Genomic DNA, 23,335 nt, shown 5'->3' on the forward strand with positions numbered 1-23,335 from the left:
CTGCGATCACAATGATATGGTTATGATAGTCATGAAATGAAACAATGACAATACACCACAAGCAAGAAAGTGATATGATCTTGTCGACGGTGATGTGATTCGTTTGCGCGATTTAAATATTCCGGCAAGACCCGAACTGGCGACGCAGCGATGCGTTGTTGATACACGCAAATCTACTACCCATATACACCGTCATCAAACGCCTGATGCTTCCACCTTTTCCCAAGAACGATGGCCCCGTCGCATCTCCATATAATACAACACATCCATATCTTACAGCTGCTCGATACCCTCAACAAGTCTATCAAGACTTGCTTCCGATCCCTCAGTCAGCAAGCCCTTCATCATGCGCGACCTGCTTAATGTTAGCACTCATTCTCAGCATCCTCTGCCTAGGATACGACTTACAAGTTCCCCAGTTTACAAGCCCCCATGCTCTCCTCAAGCTCCGCGCTCTTTATCTCCGCCACATCAATGACCTTCTCAGGTACCCTCGCCAACCGCGCAACGTTCAGCCCGTAAGACCGGTGGCTAATACCCTCCGTAGCTTCGTACAAGAACACAACTTCCTTCCCACCATTCTGCTCTTCAAAGCGCATGTGGACGTTCTTCAGCTCACCGTTGGGGAAGCGGCCTGACAGTTTGGCCAGATGCTGGTAATGTGTGATGAACAGCGTGAGTGACTGCAAGTCGCGGATAACATAGTCGAGCACGGCTTCTGCGATGGCGACACCGTCAAAGGTTGAGGTACCGCGGCCCAGCTCATCCAGGATGATGAGGGAACGGGGTGTTGCGGATTTGAGGATGTCGGAGGTTTCGTTGAGCTCGACCATGAAGGTTGATTCGCCTTTGAGCATATTGTCGAATGCGCCCATGCGGGTGAAGACCGCGTCTAGCATGCCGAGTCGCGCTTCCGTTGCGGGGACGTAGGAGCCGATTTGGCCCATGATGGCGATTAGAGCTGCAGATCGCACATAAGAGGATTTTCCGCCCATGTTGGGGCCGGTGATCAGTAGAGCACGGGTAGAATCGTGTGAAAGGGTGAGGTCGTTGGGAACGTAGTTTTCGAGGAGCAGTTGCTCGACCATAGGATGCCGACCACCGGTGATGTTGAGCTCGATGTTGTCTGTGAAGGTCGGCTTGACGTAACCTGGCTGGTTTGCCAAGGTAGCCAGGGAAAGGAGGGCGTCGAGTGTGGCTAGAGAAGCTACACAGTCCCGCAGTTGTTGATACTTGGACGAGATCTCCTCTAGCAAGCCCATGTAAGCTTTGTCGCATGCCGCCGCCAGCGACTCCTTGTACTGATCTCGCTCTTGTAGCATGCGCTTAACCTCTGGCGTGTGGAAACGCAGTGTAGTCTTGGTAGCTGAGATCTGCTGCCACGAAGCAGGCACTTTCTTCTCTTCGGGTGCCTTCCTCTTAACCTCGATCAAGTACTCAATGCCAGCTACAGTGACGAAGTCTACTTTGCTCTTCCCCAGCTTGGCAGCTGCATCTTTTCGGTGCGTGTTGAGGTCGTCTTCAACAGAGGCAATGCTCAATTTTAGATCGTTGATATCTTCGGCCTCATGTTCTTCACGGAAGAACGAGTACTTGTCGTCATCTTTTGCGGCTTTGGCGTTGATCCTCTCCAGAAAGCTGTTCAAGTCATCGTAGATCTTCGGAACATTCGAAACAGCTTCACTCAGTAACGACGAGGAGAAACCACTCTTTTCGGGTGTCTTCGCCGACAAGTATTGGCTCGAAATCTCCTGCAGACTTTGCAAAGCTGCCAACAATTCGGGCCTTGTACACTTCTTGTAGTAAATGCGGATGAGCACCTTTTCGAGATCTGTCCTGATCTTTCCGAGCACGAACTTGAGCTTATCGACAGGGATCGTGTTCTCGCCCTCCTTGAGCTCTTCCACCGCTGCTATGCGCTCTTCTAATCTCTCCTTGTCTATGAGGGGTCGGCCAACCCACTTTCTCAGCAACCGTTGCCCAAAACGGGTCTTTGTTCTGTTCATGGTCCAGAATAAGCTGCCCTTCGAAGTGTAGTCCGTTTGGTTCTGGTAGATTTCCAAACTAGAGAGTGTGTTTCCGTTCAGCAGCATGTAAGACCTGGCACTGAAAGGCTGGAAGTACTTTGTGAGATCGAAGACGTGTTCCAGGCCGTACTCGCTGAGATACGTGATCATCGCTGAGAGGCAGATTGTCACATGCTCTGACAACTGATGTACCTTGTCCAGAATGGCGCCTTGCTTTTCTGAGTCTGCTTCCTGGCTGGATTTCATCTTGCCCGCGTAGAAGTTCGATATGTGGCTGTAAGCTTGCGCGGCCATTGTCTTCGGCTTTTCTACCCTCTCCACCCGCGATCTGTCTCCGAAGACGTTGGTCTTACTGGCTGACAGATGTTGTATCAGCTTGTCTGTAGCCTTGGAGAGGTCGCCGACTACGAGGAACTCTGCCGGCGCGATATGAAGCAGTCGTGTCTCGATCTCGCTACGCATGAAGCCATCTTCAAAGTCATCATAGATGATATCGCCGGTCGCAGGCTGGACAGCCACTAACCCAACTTGTACTTTCTCGTCGGTACCCCAGCCTTTTGCATTGCTCTCGGTGATGCAAAGCAGATATCCGGTCGACTGTACGCTTGCGCCTGAGCCCTCGGTAGGCGCCTCCAAGCCCTCAACATCGTCCACGTATGTGCCTTTGGTGTAGAGATTGGTGAGCTTCCTCACGAATGGAGCGTTTCTGTTGGTACCGGCCGCTTTGAGCGCGGCTGTCTCCAGTTGCCTTACCACTCCGACTTTGTGGTTTGCTTGTACGAGACGTTTGACGTGGACTTGCAGTCGATGCGTGGGGAAGCTGGCGGACGCGAATCGGTCGAGGTGGGCTTCGGAAGGGTGCTCGTCGTATCTGAATTTTCCTAGATATTGGTATCCCAAGTTAGCTATGTATCACGTTGAGTTCAGCCTGGAGTTCCTACCCGGTATGCAGACGATGCCCAGCTCTTTCGATGCCGTTCTTGCATCCTCGCCAAAGAACTTGTACTTGTACCCAACCTCCATAACGATGACGGTATCCAGATGCTTTCGCTTTATGTCCAGGTATTGTATTTCCATCGGCGTCAGCTTGTTTGCCTTCTTCGTCGCAGCGCCCTTCTTTCCCTTGGCGGGCTTCTGGGGTGGCTCATCCTCTTCTTCCTCGTCGCCGTCGCCTTCCTCGCCATTGGCGTTGGGGTTATCCTCAGATATGATCTTGTTGCGCCTCCTCAGTTCAGCAAAGCTGTCTGGTCGACCGAGCTTCTTGACAAACTTCTCGTGTAGCCTCTCCTTCTGCTTCTGCGAAGCTGCGGCATCCACGTCTTCTTCAGGGTGCTCTTCCCGTGGAGCAGGTGACGAAGAGAATAGAAACTTGGACGTCCTGTCGCCGGCTCTCGCGGGCTTTGGTGCAGGCGTCTGTCGCGGCGAGTCGCCTTTTTCGAATCTAACGCGCTTTGAGGGGGACGAGCGACCGGAATCGTGAGCTGCGTCATCTTCGTCTATGGCGCGCTTGCGCACAGGAATTGACTGCGAGACTGGAAGGTCATCTTCGTCATCGTCTTCCTCTCGGGGTGCGACATTGGCTACGGGCGGAGAAGGCGCCTTGGGAGTTGGTTTGGCTGCGGGTTTGGGCGTTTGCGACGGTTTCTTCGCGAAGAAACTGGAGATGGTCTGCTGTGTGCCCTTCTGCGACGACTTGGGCTGCGACGACGATTGGGTACTTTTTGGCGCCATTGGGCGATTCGTGGGGTCGCGACGGATGGCGGGTGTACGTGTGGAGAAAGCTAGAGACGCGTGAGGCAGGCGACGCGACCCGCTTCAGATTACATCACGGTGTCACGTTTTCTGGGCTTCGTCCCCATGCTTGGCTGCTTCATTATCCAGGAACACGGCTCTCAAACCAAGCCTGGGTTTCTCAAGTCAATGTTTCTGATCAAGAGTCTACCGCGAGCTGCTTCCTCTTTCATGGTCGAGTTGCAGCCGGGCTGCCTAGGCGGGCCGGGAGATCCAGCCCTGAAGCTTGACAGAACGACATGCTGTCAACGAAGCGTGATGACAACTTGAGTTGTACAATTCGCAGTCTACATCCATACATAAGACTACGCATCCGCCCAGCATTTCTCTTTGCTCATACAAACACCCCAGCACGCGACCACCGTTATCACCCCCGCCTATCTCCGACCAACAACGGCCCGGCTTCGTTATCTCACATTCTTCGATAGGCCAAACTACGCAAAACCACAAGTATATGATTACCTGAACATGTCCACGCTCGGCCCGCAATGGTGCATTGCGACAGCTTCGCACGCAATCCCAGCCTCGTGCGTTTGCAGCTTCCTAATCCATCCCAGCCGCGTACCGTTACCAGTTATTGCCGTGGCTATCACCAGGGCGAGGAAGGCAGGGCGCAAACGCGGGATCCACCAAGCCGACTTCGGCTAGTATATAATCTGCACGATGAGCACTTGGAATGCGGCGCGTTGGCTTGGTGAGCTTGTTCTTCCTCCATCTTTTCGTCAATACTGTGCTGCTGCGAATATGGCACGCGGTTCGCTGGTCAAGTGCTTCACCGGCCTGTTGACGCTGCAGAGTGTCCTGGGTACTCCGGTCAAGAGCGGGGAGTCATGGTCCTCCGGTTACCCTGCGCCGCCCATACTGGAGGACGGCCAGTTGGGCGCTGTTGCTTCGGAAAGTGATATCTGCAGTCACATCGGTATTGAGTTGCTGAAGTTGGGTGGAAATGCTGCCGATGCCATGGTAGGTACTGTGGCATGTGTAGGTGTGGTCGGCATGTACCATTCAGGTGAGTATCTTCCAAACCTTCTGACTGAATTGCATTTTAACAACTACAGGCATCGGTGGAGGAGGATTCATGCTCGTCCGCGCACCAAACGGTACATATGAGTTCATTGACTTCCGCGAAACAGCCCCAGCCGCTGCGTTTGAAGACATGTACAAGAACAACGAAGACGCCAGTATCAACGGCGGTCTCGCATCCGGTGTCCCCGGTGAACTCCGTGGACTTCAACATCTTCACGAGAATTACGGAGTCCTGCCATGGTCCACTGTCCTCACCCCAGCTGTCAAGGTTGCCAGGAATGGCTGGAGAGTCAACGAAGATCTCGTCAAATACATGGCCTCCGCTACCTCCTCATCCAACTTCCTAGTCGACGATCTCGAGTTTGCTCTTGATTTCGCGCCCAAGGGCCGTCTCCTCCAGCTCAACGAGACCATCACGCGGAAGCGCTATGCCGACACGCTCGAAACCATTGCCCAGAACGGTCCCGACGCATTCTACAACGGCCCCATAGCAGAAGCCACAATCCGTGCTCTGCAAGCCGCCAACGGAACCATGACGCTGGCCGACCTCTCCAACTACACCGTCGCCATCCGCAAGCCCTCCACGATAACCTACCGTGACTACAAGCTCACAGCCTGCAGCGCGCCATCAGGCGGCGAAGTCGCCCTCGCAACACTCAAAATCATGGAAGGCTACTCCCACGTCGGCGACCCTTCAAACATCAACCTAACCACGCACCGTCTAGACGAAAGCATGCGATTCGCCTACGGCATGCGCGCCGAACTAGGCGACCCCCTCTTCCTCTCAGGCATAGACACCTACCAAGATCAAATGCTATCCGAAGCCACAGCCAAAGAAATACGATCCAAGATCTCCGACACCAAAACGTTCGACGTGTCCTACTACAACCCTGCCGGTCTGGAATCCCTCGAGACACCCGGAACAAGCCATATCGTTACCGCGGACAAGAGCGGGATGGCCGTTACACTGACGACGACGGTGAACCTGCTTTTTGGAAGTAAACTCGTGGTACCTGAAACTGGTGTCATTATGAACAACGAAATGAACGATTTCAGCATCCCAAACACTACGAACGCGTTCGGATACATTCCCTCCCCAGCCAACTTTATCCGTCCCGGAAAACGCCCTCTGTCCTCCATCTCGCCCGTCATCGTCGAGCACCTCAACTCCTCGTCCATCGCTAGCGCGTTCTACGTCGCCATTGGCGCGGCGGGAGGAAGTCGCATCATTACGGCTACGATCCAGAATCTGCTTCATATCCTTGATGGGGAGATGACGACGGCGGAGGCGCTGGCCGAACCGCGAATTCATGATCAGTTGGTGCCGGCGCAGGTTAGCTTTGAGTATGGATTTGATAATGGGACTACGGCTTTCTTGAAAGGATTGGGCAGTAATGTTACGTGGGTTGCGCCGGGGTCGAGTACCGCGCAGGGTCTGAGGCGCTTGATAAATGGCACTTTTGAGGCAGCGGGTGAGCCGAGGCAGAAGAATAGTGGTGGGTTTGTCGTTTAGACGGGCTCTGGGGTGTAGGGGTGATGTTATGGCTGTACGGTACCTATGCGTCATGAATAATCTCAAGTACTGATGAATCACATCGACATAATCAGATCATGCACGGTGAACGTTCATGATCTTTACTTTATCTTTTGTAATCTTTTGTACAAATACATCAGCTCGACACGAGCGGCTATCGACCAGACGTTACCCAAGCTAACACAAGCTCTCTTACGAGCACGTCCTCTCATAACATCGATATCGCATGGAACGAAGAAACAACGCCAGGAATTTTACAGTGTAGACAACAGAATTAGAGGAAAGTGGGCAGGGTAGTTTACCTGAGAATTAGACAGACAGCACGGGTCTACCCATGGCTTGGAGCCTGCCCATCACAAGGGTGGTTGGTTTGGATATCGCAGTCTTATCAAGGCTTTTTGCCTCGACGCAACGTACGGAAAGCTGACCAGACATTACTTGGGGCGCAGGATTCGAATATGGAAAGCTCGGGTGAATGGGGATGGTCACACCTCATCTGGGCAGTACCGTCAGTCAAGCAATGAGACAGGGCATCGAGGAGGCGCATACCAAGTTACTATCGCACTCCTAGAAGCGGCTTCGGTGACCAGGCTTTTGAGGCACAGGAGGAGCAGTAGCGGCGTCTTCGATCTGCTTTGCACTGTATTGAACACGCAATGTCAGCAAGCATAATGAGAGGACGAGAATCGTGGTGTATTACGTTTTCTAGTGATCGTGCAGGTGCAGGAAATGGTAAATACTAAAAAGTTCAAGAAGGGGTATGATAGACACTAGAGAGTCATGGTTCGACCAGCAGCGCGCATCGCAGTTTCGCTGTGCTGGGGAGACCTAAAGCACAACTACTTGCGCTGACGTTTGTTTGCTGCATTGTGAGGCTGTCCTTTACGTTTCTTCTGGGATGGGAGTTGGGAGGGGTCGCTCTTAGCAGATGATACATACCCATTGACATCCTTATCCAGCTGCATGTACTCCTCGGCTGCGTCCTTGCCACCACGGTCCATCAAATAAGCCATGTAGTAGTGGGAGAGCTCCTTTGAGACGTCTGCGGAGAAGCGTCCCTTGGTGCGCATCAGCTCGTGCACTGCCTTTATGCGGGTATGGCCCTCTTCCTGATCGGGTGAGGGTTGTGCGATCTCGAATTCAAGATATTTGACCCAGAACTCGCGCGAGTCCAGGAATCGCTCGTGCTTGTCCTTGAACACTTGACGTGCCTCATCGACGCTGCCCTTGCATTGCCAGAGTATGCGCGCCTGCTCAGCAGCTAGTATGCCACCGATGTGGTTGTTTGAGCGACCGATGTGCTCTTCTAGGAGGCGGACGGCCGCATCGTTGCCTTCGTGGCGTCGCTCTACCCCGGCTAGAGCAATGAGAGTCTCTGTATTTTCGGGGGCTTCGTCGAGGATGGCCAAGTAGATATCGCGTGCGACAGAAGTACGGCCCAGCTTCTCCTCGAATCGCGCCCAGTTCAGGCGTACTTCAGGAGCCGAGATTGGTACGAATATGCAGCTAGCCCTCATGTAGATTATCCTTGTGTTCTCCGCATAGTCTTTGCCCTGCGAAAACATCCAGCGGGCGTAACGCAGCCAGAACTCGTCGTAGAGTGCGCAAGCAACGAGGCAGCGCTCGTACAGGAATGAAGTGCGCTCAAAGTTACCCTGCTTCTCCTCGTACTCCAGGTACTTGCGCCAGTTCTCCAGCTCGGCATCTTCGAGCTCTGTGACGTGGAAGTAAGCCCGCTTGATGGTTTGCTCAAAAGTCCAGCGGTTGGTCACCTCCTGCTGTGTCTTGCCATATGCGGTGTAGTAGTGCTCGTGGATCTTGTTGCGTAGTTGCCGCTCGATCTCAAGCGCAGGCTTCTCTGGTTGTCCTTGGTTCTCCAGCTGGATCGCCTTGTTCATCTCCTCGAGGGTATCGGGGTCGACTAGCTCATCGACTGGTCGGCTGTTAAGCAGGACGGAGAACTTCTCGAAGTATCGGGCGAATTGGTAGATGGGCAGGTGTAGAACACGGCTGTAAATTTTGGTGACATTGGTTGGCTCGCCGATGCGCTCTTCGAACTCGATGTATTTGTCCCAGAACGGGTGGCTCTGGAAGTCAAGACCAACGAAATGAGCACCGCGCTCGAACAGACTAGTAGGTCAGCATGTTGAAAGCAAGTATGGGGAGGATGGGAGGGGGTGATCTTGCAAAGTAACCTCTCATGCCATCAGAGGACGGCAATGCCATCGACTTCAGAACTCTAGCGTACGATCTCGCTCTTTCGTGGGGCATGTTGTAACGGGGCAGTAAGAGGGTGCATCAAATGGCATGCAACCAAACTGTGTCAGGTCTGCAGGCGCAACGCCAGGCTGCGCCAGACTTGCCGCTGGCTACGGCGAGATTGAGCCTGCGAATCGGGAGGAGGGAAGGGGAGGAAAGGCAAGACTTACTCTCGGATGATGTCGTTGTCGTGCGATGTGTCCATCTTGAAGGTGCAGTAGTTGGCCCACAGGTCGACCGAGGGTGTGATGCACGAGACACCGCGCTCGTAGACCATCTCGGCCGTCTCGGTGCCGCCAATGGAGAACTCGAGGTCGGCATACTTCTTCCAGTAGCCGAAGAAGAGCGGGAACTTGGTCAGGAAGCAGTCGTACACGTTGCGCACCAGTTCGATGGCGGATGGGCTGGAGTTGCGGGTGACGCCGCCCTCGAGGTCAGAGGCGCGAGTGACGAGCGCTTCCCATCTCTCAAAGTCGTCTTCGTTCTCTACCTACAGCATGAGTTAGCACGTGGTCGCGGTCAGGTGGGGCATTACTCACGACTGCGCTGAGAAGCTTGTTGATCTCACCCGCAGCTTCCTCGCCCGTGTAGTGTATCTGGGCAATGCTGCCGCGTCCGGTGGTGAGCATTTTGTCGCGCGTCAATCGGTGCCGGTGGGTTGTGTCTCGTGATCGGGGGTGAGAGGGGTGCGACGGAGAGTGACGGGGAGCTGGACGTGTTGGGGGCTTTGCGACAGTACCGTGGGAGCGTCGAAGTTGCGCCTGAGATCGCGTCGGCAACTTTCGTCAGCGACGCCCTCTAGCGCCTTGGTACGTGCGGCGATCTTCACCTAGTCTGCAGCCACCATGTACAGTTACGCTGCTGATTTACTCAGTCACCGGCAATATATCTTAGTATTGGATCGCATACACATTGATATTTGTCGCTTTCACTCGTTGTTGAGGTGCCCACATCATGTTGAGACATTCACGGTGCACATCACCATACTGCATTCACTATATCTTGGCAGTTGTGATGATGGGAATATCACTCTCGATAATTCCAATTAGAATGAATTCTCGCAGCGGCAGGAAGCCACTAAGGTATCACTTTCATAAAAGGGCTACATCGACCCTGTGACCAACACACCGCACCCATGCTGCCCTGATGCACCCGTAGATTCATCTACGACAGTACTCATACGGCACTCTCCTCTTTCAAGAACGGGGCTGTCTCGTTGACCGCAAACGAAAACGGGCTCTTTCCCACCTCGGGGCTTCGCGGACTTATCGGTAGTGCAAACAGCCCGTCGTCCTTGTCATCCTCATCTGCAGGTCCGGGGGGATCCCGTGACTGGAACATGGGCGCAGGGCCGGATAGAGCATTCAGTGAACCCATCATGCCGGCGCCTTGCTGCTCTGTGATGAACTGCGGCGGGGCCTGGGGAACGACCTTGCGAGGTGGCGCTGCTGGCTCAGACTGCGGTTGCTGTGGAGGTTTCGCCGCAAGTGCCGACGGGTTGGCTCCCTTGAAGACGGAAAAAGAGCTAATGGCAATGTCTGAGGACTCGGGTGAGAGAGGGTTGGAGAAGCCCGGCGTGCTGCTGCTCGGCGTGAGGTCTCTCTCGCTCGTGCCCAGTCGCAGGCCAGCCAGCTTGTCCATCAGCCTGCCTCCGCCTGGAGAGCGTGGGCTAGCTGGACCCTTCATCGGGGCTAACGTCGGCTCCCCCAACGAGATGCTCAGGCCGGCTGGTTTGGCATTGACGCCAAACGTTGATTCGATCCACTCCTTCTCCTGCACCACCATGAGCAGGCCAATGCCCTCGACGTTGTTGCGCGACTCGGCCTCAATCTCTTTCTGCAGGACCTGTAACCGCTTCTTGGCCCAGATGGTGTGCAGCACGCCCTTCTTGCCGGCTGCACGCGCGGAGGCTCCGAGTTCAGGCGGAAACAGGGCGGGCAGAGGGTTGGTGTGCCAGACCACAGGCGATATACTAGCGTCCTGGGGCCGTAGCGTGAGTGTGACGCTGGTGGGCACCGCAACGCCCGGAGGCAGCAGGAAATACATGCGGTTCACGTCGTTGGCAGGCTGGTCGTCGGCCGGCAGCACGCGCGTGCTGCCGTCCCACGAGATGTGCCAGTCGCCGCGCACCCCGCGCGTCGTGTCGTCGTCCTCCCACTCTACCATGAGGATCTTGGTGCCCGTCGTGGCATTGGCGTGGCCCGCCTCGTATTCGTAGCGGGCAAGCGCGTTTGTGCTCGAGATGCTCGGCGACTCGACCTCATCCTTCGCTGGCTGCCGCGTGCTGGTGTCGAGCGAGGTGAAGGGAACCGGCGCTGGAGACGCCATGGCAAAGGTGGAGTTCGGATGTCGAGGGCGCGATGCAGGCGGCGCAGTGCAGTACGTCTATACAACTGGGTGGGGGCGGAATACGAGTCTAGGTGTTAATAACGGCCACGGCAAAATGGTAGTCTCTACGGGCCCGCACTCGACGGCGTGCAACGCGATGCAGTCGACTGAGCCTAGATGCTGCCCCCGCAACCTGCTTGCAACTTGGATGGCAAACTCGAAGCGGCCGTTGTGCTGGTCGTCTGTTGCTGTACGCGTCGACTTGCAGCGTCGCAGTCCGCCCCATGTTCTCGCTAAAATTAGAGGCCTCTCTTCAGCAGCAACATGCGCCAACCCTCTACAGCCAATCACCGTCACATATGCACCAAAGAGGCGTTGTAATCTTGAGCGATACGCTCGTTTCAGCTTCAATTCTCTCCTCCATCCATGGGCGCTCACTCGAGCCCCATCCAACTCTACTATACATGTTGGCGCCTGGGTGCTGCGCTAGCTTCCCATGCACTCCATGTGCCCCTTTCCAAACACGCCCCAGATTCGGCCGTGAAATCGTCACCCGTAAAGTCCCTCCAACGCCATCCAGTCGATGCTGCTGCGCCCTAGAAATGCTGCATTGCTCCCGTGGAGCCAATGGTATCCAAATTACAAAAAGTGGGTATCGTAGTGAAGAAAATATATGCAAAGAAATAAGCAAAGCGCTTTTGTGGTGGTCGAAAGAGGTACAGCAAGCGACAGACGCAGAGAGAATGTAGTTCGCGAAGAGAAACACCAGACCAGGATGCATACCAGCAGAAGAGCCGGGCTTTTTAGATGAGTAAAAAGTCCCAGTTCTTCTGGCGCATCATGTCCCGCCAGTGGACACTCTGGGTGTTGCCCTTCGCGAGGTTGTCGTCGTTGACCTGCCATACCTCTTCCAAGAGGTTCTTGACTCGTCCGTACGAGCCAAAGTTAGCAGCCTCGCCCAAGAGGGCGGAGCGCTCAGCAAACATGCTGCGGAATCCTGACTGTTGCACCGAGACGGAGCCAGCGACCAAAAGAGGCCATACAAGGGAGCGGTCAAATCCGTCGGGTCCGGCAGGAATGTACTCCATAGCCTTGCAAAGGGCGCTGACCAGGTTGACGAATGTGGCCGATGTGCGGTCGAAGTCTGGCACTAGGCTGCACAAGTAGATCCGGGCGGCTAGACGGTACACTGCCGTCATGTTGCGGCGAAGCTGCCTTGGGAGAATCTCGCCGGTAGATGTGTAGGCGCTGTTGAGCGATCCCTGGGGAGGCTCAGTCAAGCTGATTTGCTCTCCGAGAAGCTTGATGTGCGCGCAAAGCTGGACAACATCCATGTTCTCGTTCTTCAGCGCTTCGAGGCAAGCAATCTCCGAGATCAGGTACATGATGCGATCTTCACAGCCCATGAGTTCGGCGAGGCCAGATGATGCGTCAGCGATGAGCTTCTCGCGGTAGGTGTCAGCGAAAGATGGTGTCCTGCCCAGCATGGTAGCGCCGAGGATGTCGATCCAGGAAGCCAGTGTCATGTTGAAGGGAGGCTGAGCGTGTGCTTGTCCGTTCATCGCGATCATCTGCGCAGGAAGCTCGAGCCTGTGAACAAGGTTCTGGACTGCTTCGAAGTGGCCATGCCACGGGATGTCCATCAGGCCATCGTTGAATCGGCCGACTGAGCATTGGAAGAAGATCATACCAAGCGCGGCCTCGAGAGTCTGACCATGCTGGCTATCGCTGTAGAGCGCCGCAGTAAGCTGCTGAACAGTTTCTCCGCGATGCCGTTGAATGTCTTGGTCGATCTCCTCTCCCACAAGTCCCTGGGTGGTCTTCATGTGTAGCGCAGAAATGCTCATGCAGCAGTGCAGGTAAGCCTTGTTAGACTCCAGAGCTGGAATGATCACATCGCGCTGCGCAGCGCCGGGCTGGTTTGTCTCAAGAACTGGGAATGCTGTGGGCATGATGTTGTCGAGGAAATGGCTGAGAAGATGGCGATCACAGTCTTCGACCTGAATGGAGGGCTGGTGTGATGGGCTGAAAGCACCGTAGGTAGTGTAGTCAAAGATGGGAAATTCGAGGGGCTCCTCAATGTACGATTCGCGGCGCTCGAAGTAATCTTTCTGGATCCAGTCGTCCGTGGGATAGATGTGAGCGGGCGGAGTTTGGTAGTGACTGTAAGATGACAGTGTGGAATCGCGACGAGTTGGAATGTCGTTGATGAACATTTGGCTCTCGGTCTTGATGTCGATGTCGTAGGGTACGTAGTGACCTGGGTGGGTGAAAGTGGGGGCGAACATTGGCGGAGGCATTGACGAGTTGTAGAAGTCGGGTGTGACAGTGGGGTTGAAGTTGTAGTCCAGCGAGTTCTGGGAGTCGACAGATGGCGCGCGAGTGCAGCTGACACCGTCTGAGAAGGTGTCGGCAGTTTGCATGGAATGGCACAGGCTTGGTGGTGTGTTGGTGCCCATTGCGCCGCTCTGTGCTGTCTTCTCATTAAGCTTGGTGCGCTTGATGATGTTCTTGATGACTTCTTTTTGAGTCCGCCTTTGTTCATTGTTGCTCCACCACATTGGCCTCTTGTATTCGCACTTGAGACCAAGGTGTTTGCAGGCGCGGCAAGATGGTTTGCCCTCATCACACTTCTTCCGTCGCAGGCGACATGTGAAGCACCCTGCAGAGGTCCCGTTAGTCAACCGTCCATGCGCAGGATCCCTGCATGTCATCGAAAGGGTGGTCCTTACCTGATCGTGAACGACGGTGCATTTTTGCTGCAGCTTGTTGCTTTGCTGCATTAGCAGCATTTGTAGTCCCTACCATGGTGGAGGACTGTTTGGTAGCGGATGGGGGAGCGGACGAGGAGGACATGGACGCTTGATGTACCCAGAGCGGTGGTATATGAGGAAAGCCAGTAAACAATGCGGCAATAACGACTAACGCGCGACGGGACGATTCGTAAGGGACAGGATGGCAGGGCTCGACCGGGCTGCTCGTAATTAAAGATGGGTATTCAAAGCCTGACCAGCGGGCTTGATGTGAAGGAAGGAGCGGAACCAAATTATGCGGTCTACCTGTTGCGTGGAGAAGTATTAGTGAAGGACATGTACCTTATATCTACCACGAACGGCAGAATGTTCACAAATATTGCTGAATCTATAATTGGAGTCCCTGCTATCAGGCCGGGTGGTCATCCAACGGGAGGGAGATGCGAACGCCATGCAGCACACGCACGCGGCACACTGATTGGACGACTAGTCCTGGCGTGCAGCCTGATGTCGACATTTGGGGTCATTCTGTGCTCCCAGCTATTTTGGGGCTCTCTACCCGCCGCGCTAGAGCCAACAGCAGCACTTAGCGCGTATATCTCCACGGCTATCGATCGGCTTACTGGTCCCCGCAACGACTTTAGCAAGTTAAATGACCCATTTAGTACTGGAAGCATACTCCCATGTCGCCTTGAGAGTTTTTGCTGACCGGGGCCGTATGCCTTGATCCCCTCTTGTGCCAACCTCCTTGCGGGGCACTATCGAGGTGCGTCCAAGAGCGGCCTAGGAAGTACATGAAGCGGCTGCGATAAGTGGCCGGCCCGGACGTTACTGGTGGCCTTGTGCAGTGTGCAGATCCCGTACTGCAGTATGCCAAGTATGTAGATGATGGCATAGCATCTGCAAGTCCCATGTACGTGGTGTATTGGTACCTGCCCGCGTGTCGACACCAACAAAGGTACAGCGACTCGTGGTCCCACGAGATGCGGCTGCTACTCGAATCTATTCGCCTGTGCTACGTTCAGCCAGAACGTTCGGGCTTTCGCGGGCAGAGTCACGCAGACTCGAGGCGGCCCAATTCGCGTGCACGCTGTCGTGATCATTTCCACAGCGGGACTTGACCAGCTAGTAGCTAGGCGAACGAAAACGTAGACCGCATTGTCGACCAAACACGGCAGGTCGGTTGATGGTGTTTTCCCGAGCTACGCGGTAGAGGACAACCTTGGAAGTAGAGTGGGTGAGCCTTCGAGTAACGCGGCGAGTTAGCATGGCACGACAGGCAGTGGCATCCAGTCAGCGTGCGCTCCCACGCGAAGCAAGTCGCTTGTGCATGTTGACGGGGTTGGAATTTGCAGGACAAGCTTTCTCTAGTGAAGCTGTGTATCCAATGACAGCATCCATCGTCCTAGCTTACACTGCGGGGCAAGCCACCGGCAAGGAAATCTCGGTGGGTGACAGGGAAGGGCCGCTGCTAAGTATAGGCCCTTAATTATGTTGCCGGCTCAAAGTAAATGCCCATAATTAGTCGGCCTTCGTCATGCCTGCAAGACAGGTGAAGCGAGACCCGTTCGGGATGTGATACCACTTGCTAGACGTGCGATTGGTTACCGACAATTACAATCAATACTTGGTAGTCCACGAATGGCCCTCTAGCGACTAGGTACCTCTTCGGACGGTTGGGCATGCACGGGATTGCTCACCTGACAATGCGCATTCATGCTTTGGCCGTCATGTTCCCGCTGAAAGCCGCTATCGTTCCCCGGTATCTGGATATGATACTGCCTTCCATGCATCCTGTTGGATTCCTTGGGGTGATGAAGATGAGGCGGATTAGATTGAGATGGCCAATCTGGCCAACGGCACAATTGGACAATTTCATCGCTCGCTTTCGGGCACCACTTGTGGTAGTGGTGATGAAAATCTAACCGGGTCTTGAGCGCCATGCGCAGAGCTTTCGGAGCCGGATGCTCACGAGCAGTTTGTGACTCCTCGTAATGCACGGAAATGTGGGACGGTAGCCGTTCTGCTGGTATTTCACGAACTATGCAGCACGTAGCACAAGAGAAAGAAATTCTGTTCAGCTTGGCGCGGTTCATCGAGGTAGCTGGGGAGCATGCTTGATGCTTGCACAACTTGCGGTCTGGTAGTCTGGTCGTGGGAAGTCGTCTCCGCACGCTGATTCGCCTTTGGCATCCACGCTTCAACGAGGCCATGGTGATAGTGGAACACCAGACTCAAAAGATGCGGCTGGCCGCAGGACCACTCAGTCACGGGGTCGTGGTGAAGGAGCTCTGCGAGCGACCGTTGGTCGGCAAGGTAATGAGGGTCCCATGGCGAGCCGTCGTGGATGGGCTAGGTGCTAGGTGGTGGTGTGCAACGGTCGGAGCGGCGGTCTGGCATGGCATCGCAACGGTAGCAGATAGCCGGTGGGCCACTGGGGACGCTTGTGGGATGAGTCAAGGTTCGGGGGATTGTGCTAGCACGCTGATTGTGCTAGCATCCAGGTCGCACGACAACGCAAGAGACATCGAGGTAGGTCCGACGGGCAGGAGAGTGCTCGCAATGCTCGGAAAACGCGACTACAGCGATGACGACAGGCTGGTGTGCTCGAGTCGGCGGCGGCGCGCACGGCTGCAGGCTGCACACAGCCGTCGAGCACGGAACGCATCCGCATGTGATATGGTTGTGCCAATATCGCTTGCTGCATGTCGCTGATGAGGCTGTCGGCTAGCGACCTCAACCAGCCACAGTCCTGGGACCCAGTCGACGCTCCGAACCGAAGCTTCACCGACACCGCGCAGTAGAGGCTCGACGGTCAAGTGACATCCAAAATGACCTGCCATGACTTGGTCGCGGTGGCGGTGGTGATGCGACTGGACGAAAAACATCCCGAGGTACGTACTCTGGGGCTGCGCAGGCACCGCGAAGCAGCCAACAGCACGCGGGCACGGCATGGCCAGCTCAGATCGTCGTCGCATCTGCACTCGACAAGCGGCGACGCGATCCGCTGCCGTCGACCCTGATCCTGAGTGGATCCGTGACGGCCCTGGCCTCTTCATGCGTCTGGCCCGCGCTGCGAGGTATTAATGGCAGTTAATGTCCTCATCGAGCAGAATTAGCCCGCCAGCCAATCTGCAGCCCAGCGAATGGGGGCCGTCTCACGCCCTCTCAACGCTCGAGTCTAAGCGCCAGCCTAACCCTCGACCAGCATGCGGGCGGGAAAGGCCCGGATTCACATTGGCCGAGAAGCGGTGTCGCTCGTCGAGTCGATGGCCTCAGTGGCCGGCTTAAGCAGGCATGCGCTGTCTCGTGCAGCTCAGAAGTGTGATATTGTCGAACCACACTCCCCCACCGTCAACGGCGCCCAAGCAGCCTCTACAAAAGACCCTCAAGCGCTCTCCACCCGAAGGGTCCCTTTCTCCGTTTTCGATCGTTGTGCTGTTACTGTGTGTGTGCCATGCTCGCGACACTCGCCCGGAATAGTTGTTAGCAGCCTCCCGAACAACCAAATTCCCCTCTCACAGAGCGTGTACGCTCCAAACCCGTGATCATGGTAAGCTAGACTCACAGTCCTCTTCATGTGCGGTTCTGACATCCCGATCAGCAGGCCATGACACCCATCACCCCGCTGGAGCCGGGCGTGGAAATGTTCGAACGAGGAAAGACACAGTCGTTCTTCTCCAATGCTCTAACGGCCCGCTCATCGCTAGAGCGCCCGGTTTCTCACATCAGTGTCGCATACACCGATATCGAGGATGATTCTAGCGAATTCGAGGAGTTCAGTGGCTCATCTGTATGTATATTCTGGCACTCCACCATATGCGACACTGACTTTCCGAAGAGCGACAACAGGCGAAGTCAAACAACGATTTCTACCTTTGAGGAAGTACAGACACCTGCGGAAGAAGTACGACCACAGTTCGCCTATTGGCCAGAACGGAAGTCAGTAGAAGGCCCCAGAGGACCACACCTTTTCCGCGCCTCAGTGTCGTCCAGCGACTTTCCGTTTGACGAGGGCCAAGTAATGCAGATGTCGCCTCTCCTGCCAAAAGAAACTCCACTTCGTCTTCCAACCTCCTTCCGAGAGGCCACTCCCGAAACGATTGTCCCCCAGAGAGAGTACAACAATATCGCTCTCGCCGTTGCCCACTTGGACAACGCTGAAGTGCGCGCCTGGACTTCCAAAGACGTTGCTACCTGGATGTATCAGAACGGATTTGAAGACGACGTAATTGATAAGTTCATGGAGCACGACATCTCCGGTGCCGTACTCCTGGATCTGCAGTTCGACGACCTGAAGGAGTTGGAGATTCAGTCCTTTGGCAAGAGACACCAATTGTGGAACCAGATCGATTCCCTGCGCACTGCCGACGGGCTGATGTCCCCAACTGCCCCAGCAGCCATCCCGACTCCTTTCGAAGACATTGAACGACCATGCACAGAGGCACGAAACAGGTCCAAGAGCAAGGGCAGGAAAGCTAGTCGACGCGATAAGTTGCGAGGGAACCACATGACAGACGATGTTATCACGCCTGCGCATTCCGTCTCCATTGTAGCGATCGAACAGCTGCTTCCCAAGCCACACGTGTGCGCAAAGGGTGAACGATGCGCCAAATGGAGGAAGCAACAACGGCAACTTGCCAGACTTCAACAGGAACACGGCTTCCCGATCTCGCCCGAGAAGGGTGGTCACATCTTCATCGCGGGTGATCCAGGCAACCCCCAAACAGCATCCCACGCTGTCGAGAACGTCCACCGCCCGAACTCTGAAGCTACCCCTTCTGTTGTGGTGCCGTCTGTTGTAGCATCGTCCGACGTCCTTGGGCCTGGTCAGCTACCTGATTTCAGTCTTCAAGACCTAGAAAAGTTTGAGCAACGCGACCCGCAAGACAATGTGCGACAGTTCCTCACCCTACAAGGCCAGCAGCCCTTCGTCAGCGCTACTCCAATCGAGGCTCCTCCAACCCCGCCTACAGAATCATACCCACCTCGTCCCTTCTTGGTGATACCACAGCAATCGCACTACCCGCAGGTTTCAGCCTTTTCTGCATCTACATCGGCGCATACAACAAAGTCTTTCGATCCATTCAGTCGCTCACCCTCAACTCCAGCTCTGCATCCCCCGGAGTTCATGCCAGCACCTCATTCAAATCTCAAGAGCCTTCCCAAGTTGACGATTCCTCCCGCACGTTCAATGTCTGCCCAACCGGCTGGTAACCCACGCCAAGGAGTCCCAGTACAACAGTACCTCGCACCCGACACCGCATTCTCGCCATGTAGGACAGCGTCACCAGGTGGCGTCTACCGGTTCGGCACGCCCTTCTCCGAGATGGACGTTCCTGTGACTGCTGTGCAACAGGAGCCACTTAGTCGCGACACAAGCCAGTCCGTGCCTCCGAACATGCAGTACCAGCCCCAAATCCAAAGAGTTGGATCGCGTCACGACCGAAGGCGCCCCTCGTTGCCCATGCCGGCGCTTGCTGAGGATCGCGTGTTCAGCCCAACCGCCCACTCAGATGACGACACCCTGCGCGGAACCATTTTCGACGACTCGGTCAGTACTAGCGACAGCGCTGGCTCGTCGCCGCTCAAAGCTACCCAGCCATTCGCCAGCGAAGCTAGTGACACGATTGCGCCTTTGCACAAGGGAGGCTTTGTGTACAAGGGAGTAAACCACCACGGATGGATGAAGAAGCGCCGCACGAAGCTCCTGCGTCACGAATGGCAAGACCACCACTTCCGCCTCCAGGGCACACAGCTAGCTATGCATCCCAATGAGCTTCCGTCTTCATCCGCACTGCAGACGATCGACGTGGACGACTACGCAGTAGCATGCTCATCCATCGCTTCCAACAAGCTCTCTGCCAAGTTCAAGGCTCTGAAGCTCTCCTCGGGTCATCACAAGGAGAAGTCAGCTGCTTCTACTCCTGCCTTTGAGTTCCAGCTTGTGCCTGCCGCACCTGGAAAAGGCGATGTCAAAAAGGTGATGCCCAACGGCAAGGTCCAGCACTTTGCTGTAACCACCAAAGACCAGAGAATTGACTGGATGCGTGAGCTCATGTTGGCCAAGGCCTTGAAGGCTAAGAGCGACGGCTACGAAGTCAATATCAATGGCGCTAACATGTGATGGCTACACTTACATGGCCATCACACTTTCCTCTACTAGTCTGTTCTTGTTTCAATTGTTTTTTGGTCTAGCAAGCGAGCGTATGTTTTGTCGTCTTCTTGATTTCTGCGCAATCTCCTCTTCCTCAGTCCGATCATGATCCGCTATTATACCCTTTCCGTTGTTCTTTTTGTTTCGCGCCATCCTGCATGTTACTGCTATTTGTGTCTTCTCCCAATCTCTTGGAGGCAGCATATATTTACTTTCACTACTGCATACATCTAAAGACTTGGAACGCTGAGCGGGGCCGCAAGGTCAGGGAACATTGGTTATTCTTTGGTTTGAACATGGTAATGTCTTGGTCATTTTGCTCGAGCGTGGAGGTCTTGCAACAATCACTCCTTGAATCGGGTGGTATTTTTTTGCTTTGACTAAAAGCTGTCCTTATGTTGAGATGAAGTGAGATGGATGCAAGTGTGGGGCGGGAAGGTGAAGGAACATCTAGGTACTATCCATGAATACGAATGAACGTCATACTACAAACTTTTCCTCTGTCCACACATCGCCGTGCTTCCACGTAGAGATACCACTTCATCACCGCCTTCCGAAACATCCATGCTTGTCACTTTCTTTAAAACACTCGGTCTCCGAGATTGTTCTCGTGGGTCGCTCGGGCGGTGTGCGTTGTTCTCTCCCGGCCGAAAGCAGCCCCATCACGAAACCACGTCGGCCCCCGAATACGTCAACCGCGAATATAGTCCACGTATCCACAAAATACCGCTAATTATGACCAGTTTATCCTGAATTCTTATTTCAAATTCTCGGTTGCTAAATCAGATCTTAAGGCCCTTAAACACATATGCCACCTGGTCCGCTCGCTTGACTTCGCGCATGAACCTCCATCACTCGCATGTGAAACGTCACCCGATATGTGACATGCTAAGCGATAATGTGCGATACGTCCAGCTCAATCGTTCGTTGACAAGGCATGTTGTTAAATGCCTTGGACGGTTAGGTTACCGCAGGGCTGGATCGGCCTGGGAGGTGACAAATGTTTGATATTGCAATACTCATCAAATGACAGATTATAGTTTTGAGTGTGAAGTTTTGGCAATATGACGGTTCGGTGACAGGGCATTGATTGGGGTCTTGGATATGTTTGTGTGACTTCGGTGAAACGATGAGATAATTATTGGAAATGACCATGCGAAATATCGACTTATTGGAGTGTGTCCGACACCCGGGGAAATCCGAGCTGGAGCCGTACACCACTTCAATCTCGTCTCTACTTCCATCGCTCCTCCGAGGTTGCATTGTTCTCAGTTCAGCTCGTAGGCAAAACAGACGTTCAATCCGCGTCGCACAACCTCCGACTCGCTCCCTCGCCGAGAAGTTTGATAGCACAATCCCCATCTTCTCCACCACCATCACACAAGTCCATGCCAACGACCAAGGAGCTTAATCTCAGAGCCTCCCTCTCGGTGCTCCTAGACGACCACAAACGTGTGAATGACATCGGCTACCTGCATAGGTGCACTTTTTCCAACTAGATGATGCGCGTTCCAAGGCAAGGTCGTACTGACAGCTGTCAAAATCTCTGGTGCGTCGTGACATGAGCGCGAAGTGATGGTAGTGTCGGTAGTGATGGACCATGGGCGCGGAGATTGTTGCTGTTACGGTGGTAGCTTGAGCGGCTATTCTGAGGGGAGCACGTGTGATGAGTTGGACGAGGCGATGTTGTACGAAGATGCGTATGGTGTCGGAGTTCGACCATGTGACCATTGCTTGAAGCTCGGTATGAATGACTGATTACATAGTTTGGGCTGCGTATATGAGCTGACAACGGACGATCAAAGTCACACCGATGTTGTTCAGTAAGTGTGATATGCATGCTGGCAAAGTGGAGGGATGATCATGCCAGCAAAACTGCAATGTAGTGCAAGCATGGACAAGAATATATTACTAGATACCAAGAAGGAAATCGAGCAAGCTCGTACAGTTCGACTATTACATACATATATAAGAAAAAGAATTAACCAGACGTCTGCCACCATGTATGTACAAACTCTCCATGCCACGAACGTGGTCCAAGAGGTGGGAGACCGGTCAAGCTCTGTCCGTGTACTGATGAGGTACCAGAACATGCCTCATGACTGAGACAGTGTTGTGTAGAGCTATCGGTATAATAACACAAGACTCGTCGCGTGGTTGTCCATGGTCATACTGCAAGTGTAGCTGGCGTGTGTATGACTTGCGAATGATCGAGTGTGCGTCGAGTGTTCTGAATCGAAGGTAGGAGATGGTGCAATCGAGCAGCTGATATGGCGGTTGTCGTAGTGCGATGTAAGAGTCGAAGAATCTTCTCATCGTGAAGAGGTTTACTCCTCATCGTCTTCGGCCGCGCCAACTTTGGTGTCCCAAAGGGGCCCACCCTGTGGGTTAGGAGCGGGAGCAGCTTCAGCGTTGCGCCCCCAAACTGGCCTTCTCCCTGCGTCAGGAGCGGGAGCAGCTTCAGCGTCGCGCCCCCAAACTGGCTTTCTCCCTGCGTCAGGAGCGGGAGCAGCTTCAGCATCGCGTCCCCAAACGGGCTTATGCTTCTGTGGGTTAGGAGCGGGTGCTGCTTCAGCGTTGCGTCCCCAAACGGGCTTCGTTCCGGGCTTCACCCACTTCCCAGCTTCAGGAGCGCGTCCCCAGACGGGCTTATGCTTCTGTGGGTTAGGAGCGGGAGCAGCTTCAGCGTTGCGTCCCCAAACGGGCTTCGTTCCGGGATACACCCACTTCGGTGGGCCAGGAGCGGGAGCAGCTTCAGCGTTGCGTCCCCAAACGGGCTTCGTTCCGGGATACACCCACTTCGGTGGGCCAGGAGCGGGTGCTGCTTCAGCGTCGCGTCCCCAGACGGGCTTATGCTTCTGTGGGCTAGGAGCGGGTGCTGCTTCAGCGTTGCGTCCCCAGACGGGCTTATGCGTTGCTTCAGCGGGTGCTGCTTCAGCGTTGCGTCCCCAAACGGGCTTTCTCGTTCCCTCAGCAGCGGGTGCAGCGACGGGGGCAGGAACTGGCAAGGCGGCACTGTAAACAGTGACCGACAGGATGGCGGAGGCGATGAAGGCGGAGATCTTCATGATGTCGAACTTGGATAGATCGTGTGGTAAAGTATCGTGAAGGTTGGAGAGGATCGACTGTTGATCAGATGGTTGATGCTGATCCTTGAAGGTGCAGACGATGTCGAAAGATATTGGTGCGTGCTGGGGAGAGTACTTAAGTTCGAGAGGGAGATGTAATCACACGAGAGAACCTAACGGAGGCGTTCTTTTTCTCTATTGACACCCCAGAACATGAATAGGCCACATTGTTGCTCAATAGACCTTCGGGTCGCCCGAGTCCGATAAGTGAAGGCAAGCCCTCAAAGGGATCACTCTGAATGGAGGTCGGTTAAGCCCCAAAGCAAGGTTATCCAGAGCAAAGAGGTCTTCCAGGCCTTCGGGGGCGCTATGGATTACGGATAACTTGGTCC

The 23,335-nt window shown here is 54.6% G+C and overlaps 7 protein-coding genes across 7 annotated transcripts; 2 read left to right on the forward strand and 5 right to left on the reverse strand.

Moving 5' to 3' along the window:
* Positions 1-273: 273 nt before the first annotated feature.
* Positions 274-3,758, reverse strand: MSH3 (Mismatch repair protein msh3; the record flags this gene model as incomplete). Its single annotated transcript, XM_051494286.1, has 3 exons — positions 274-355; positions 409-2,908; positions 2,969-3,758. 3 exons carry the CDS (start codon positions 3,756-3,758, stop codon positions 274-276), a joined length of 3,372 nt encoding a protein of 1,123 aa, XP_051355965.1.
* Positions 3,759-4,562: 804 nt separating this feature from the next.
* J4E92_002887 (uncharacterized protein) lies at positions 4,563-6,357 on the forward strand (the record flags this gene model as incomplete). Its single annotated transcript, XM_051494287.1, has 2 exons — positions 4,563-4,827; positions 4,877-6,357. 2 exons carry the CDS (start codon positions 4,563-4,565, stop codon positions 6,355-6,357), a joined length of 1,746 nt encoding a protein of 581 aa, XP_051355966.1.
* An 860-nt stretch (positions 6,358-7,217) lies between these two features.
* Positions 7,218-9,266, reverse strand: J4E92_002888 (uncharacterized protein; the record flags this gene model as incomplete). The annotated part of the gene is made up of 3 exons (XM_051494288.1): positions 7,218-8,508; positions 8,808-9,127; positions 9,177-9,266. 3 exons carry the CDS (start codon positions 9,264-9,266, stop codon positions 7,218-7,220), a joined length of 1,701 nt encoding a protein of 566 aa, XP_051355967.1.
* A 547-nt stretch (positions 9,267-9,813) lies between these two features.
* Positions 9,814-10,965, reverse strand: J4E92_002889 (uncharacterized protein; the record flags this gene model as incomplete). Its single annotated transcript, XM_051494289.1, has 1 exon — positions 9,814-10,965. One exon carries the CDS (start codon positions 10,963-10,965, stop codon positions 9,814-9,816), a length of 1,152 nt encoding a protein of 383 aa, XP_051355968.1.
* Positions 10,966-11,768: 803 nt separating this feature from the next.
* On the reverse strand, positions 11,769-13,773 carry J4E92_002890 (uncharacterized protein; the record flags this gene model as incomplete). The annotated part of the gene is made up of 2 exons (XM_051494290.1): positions 11,769-13,627; positions 13,698-13,773. 2 exons carry the CDS (start codon positions 13,771-13,773, stop codon positions 11,769-11,771), a joined length of 1,935 nt encoding a protein of 644 aa, XP_051355969.1.
* Positions 13,774-17,268: 3,495 nt separating this feature from the next.
* J4E92_002891 (uncharacterized protein) lies at positions 17,269-19,845 on the forward strand (the record flags this gene model as incomplete). Its single annotated transcript, XM_051494291.1, has 3 exons — positions 17,269-17,271; positions 17,326-17,511; positions 17,560-19,845. 3 exons carry the CDS (start codon positions 17,269-17,271, stop codon positions 19,843-19,845), a joined length of 2,475 nt encoding a protein of 824 aa, XP_051355970.1.
* Positions 19,846-22,202: 2,357 nt separating this feature from the next.
* Positions 22,203-22,943, reverse strand: J4E92_002892 (uncharacterized protein; the record flags this gene model as incomplete). Its single annotated transcript, XM_051494292.1, has 1 exon — positions 22,203-22,943. One exon carries the CDS (start codon positions 22,941-22,943, stop codon positions 22,203-22,205), a length of 741 nt encoding a protein of 246 aa, XP_051355971.1.
* Positions 22,944-23,335: the final 392 nt, after the last annotated feature.

The sequence above is a fragment of the Alternaria infectoria genome, assembly GCF_024043175.1.
Source record: "Alternaria infectoria strain BMP 0036 chromosome Unknown scaffold_3, whole genome shotgun sequence".
In the NCBI taxonomy this organism is placed as follows: domain Eukaryota; kingdom Fungi; phylum Ascomycota; class Dothideomycetes; order Pleosporales; family Pleosporaceae; genus Alternaria; species Alternaria infectoria.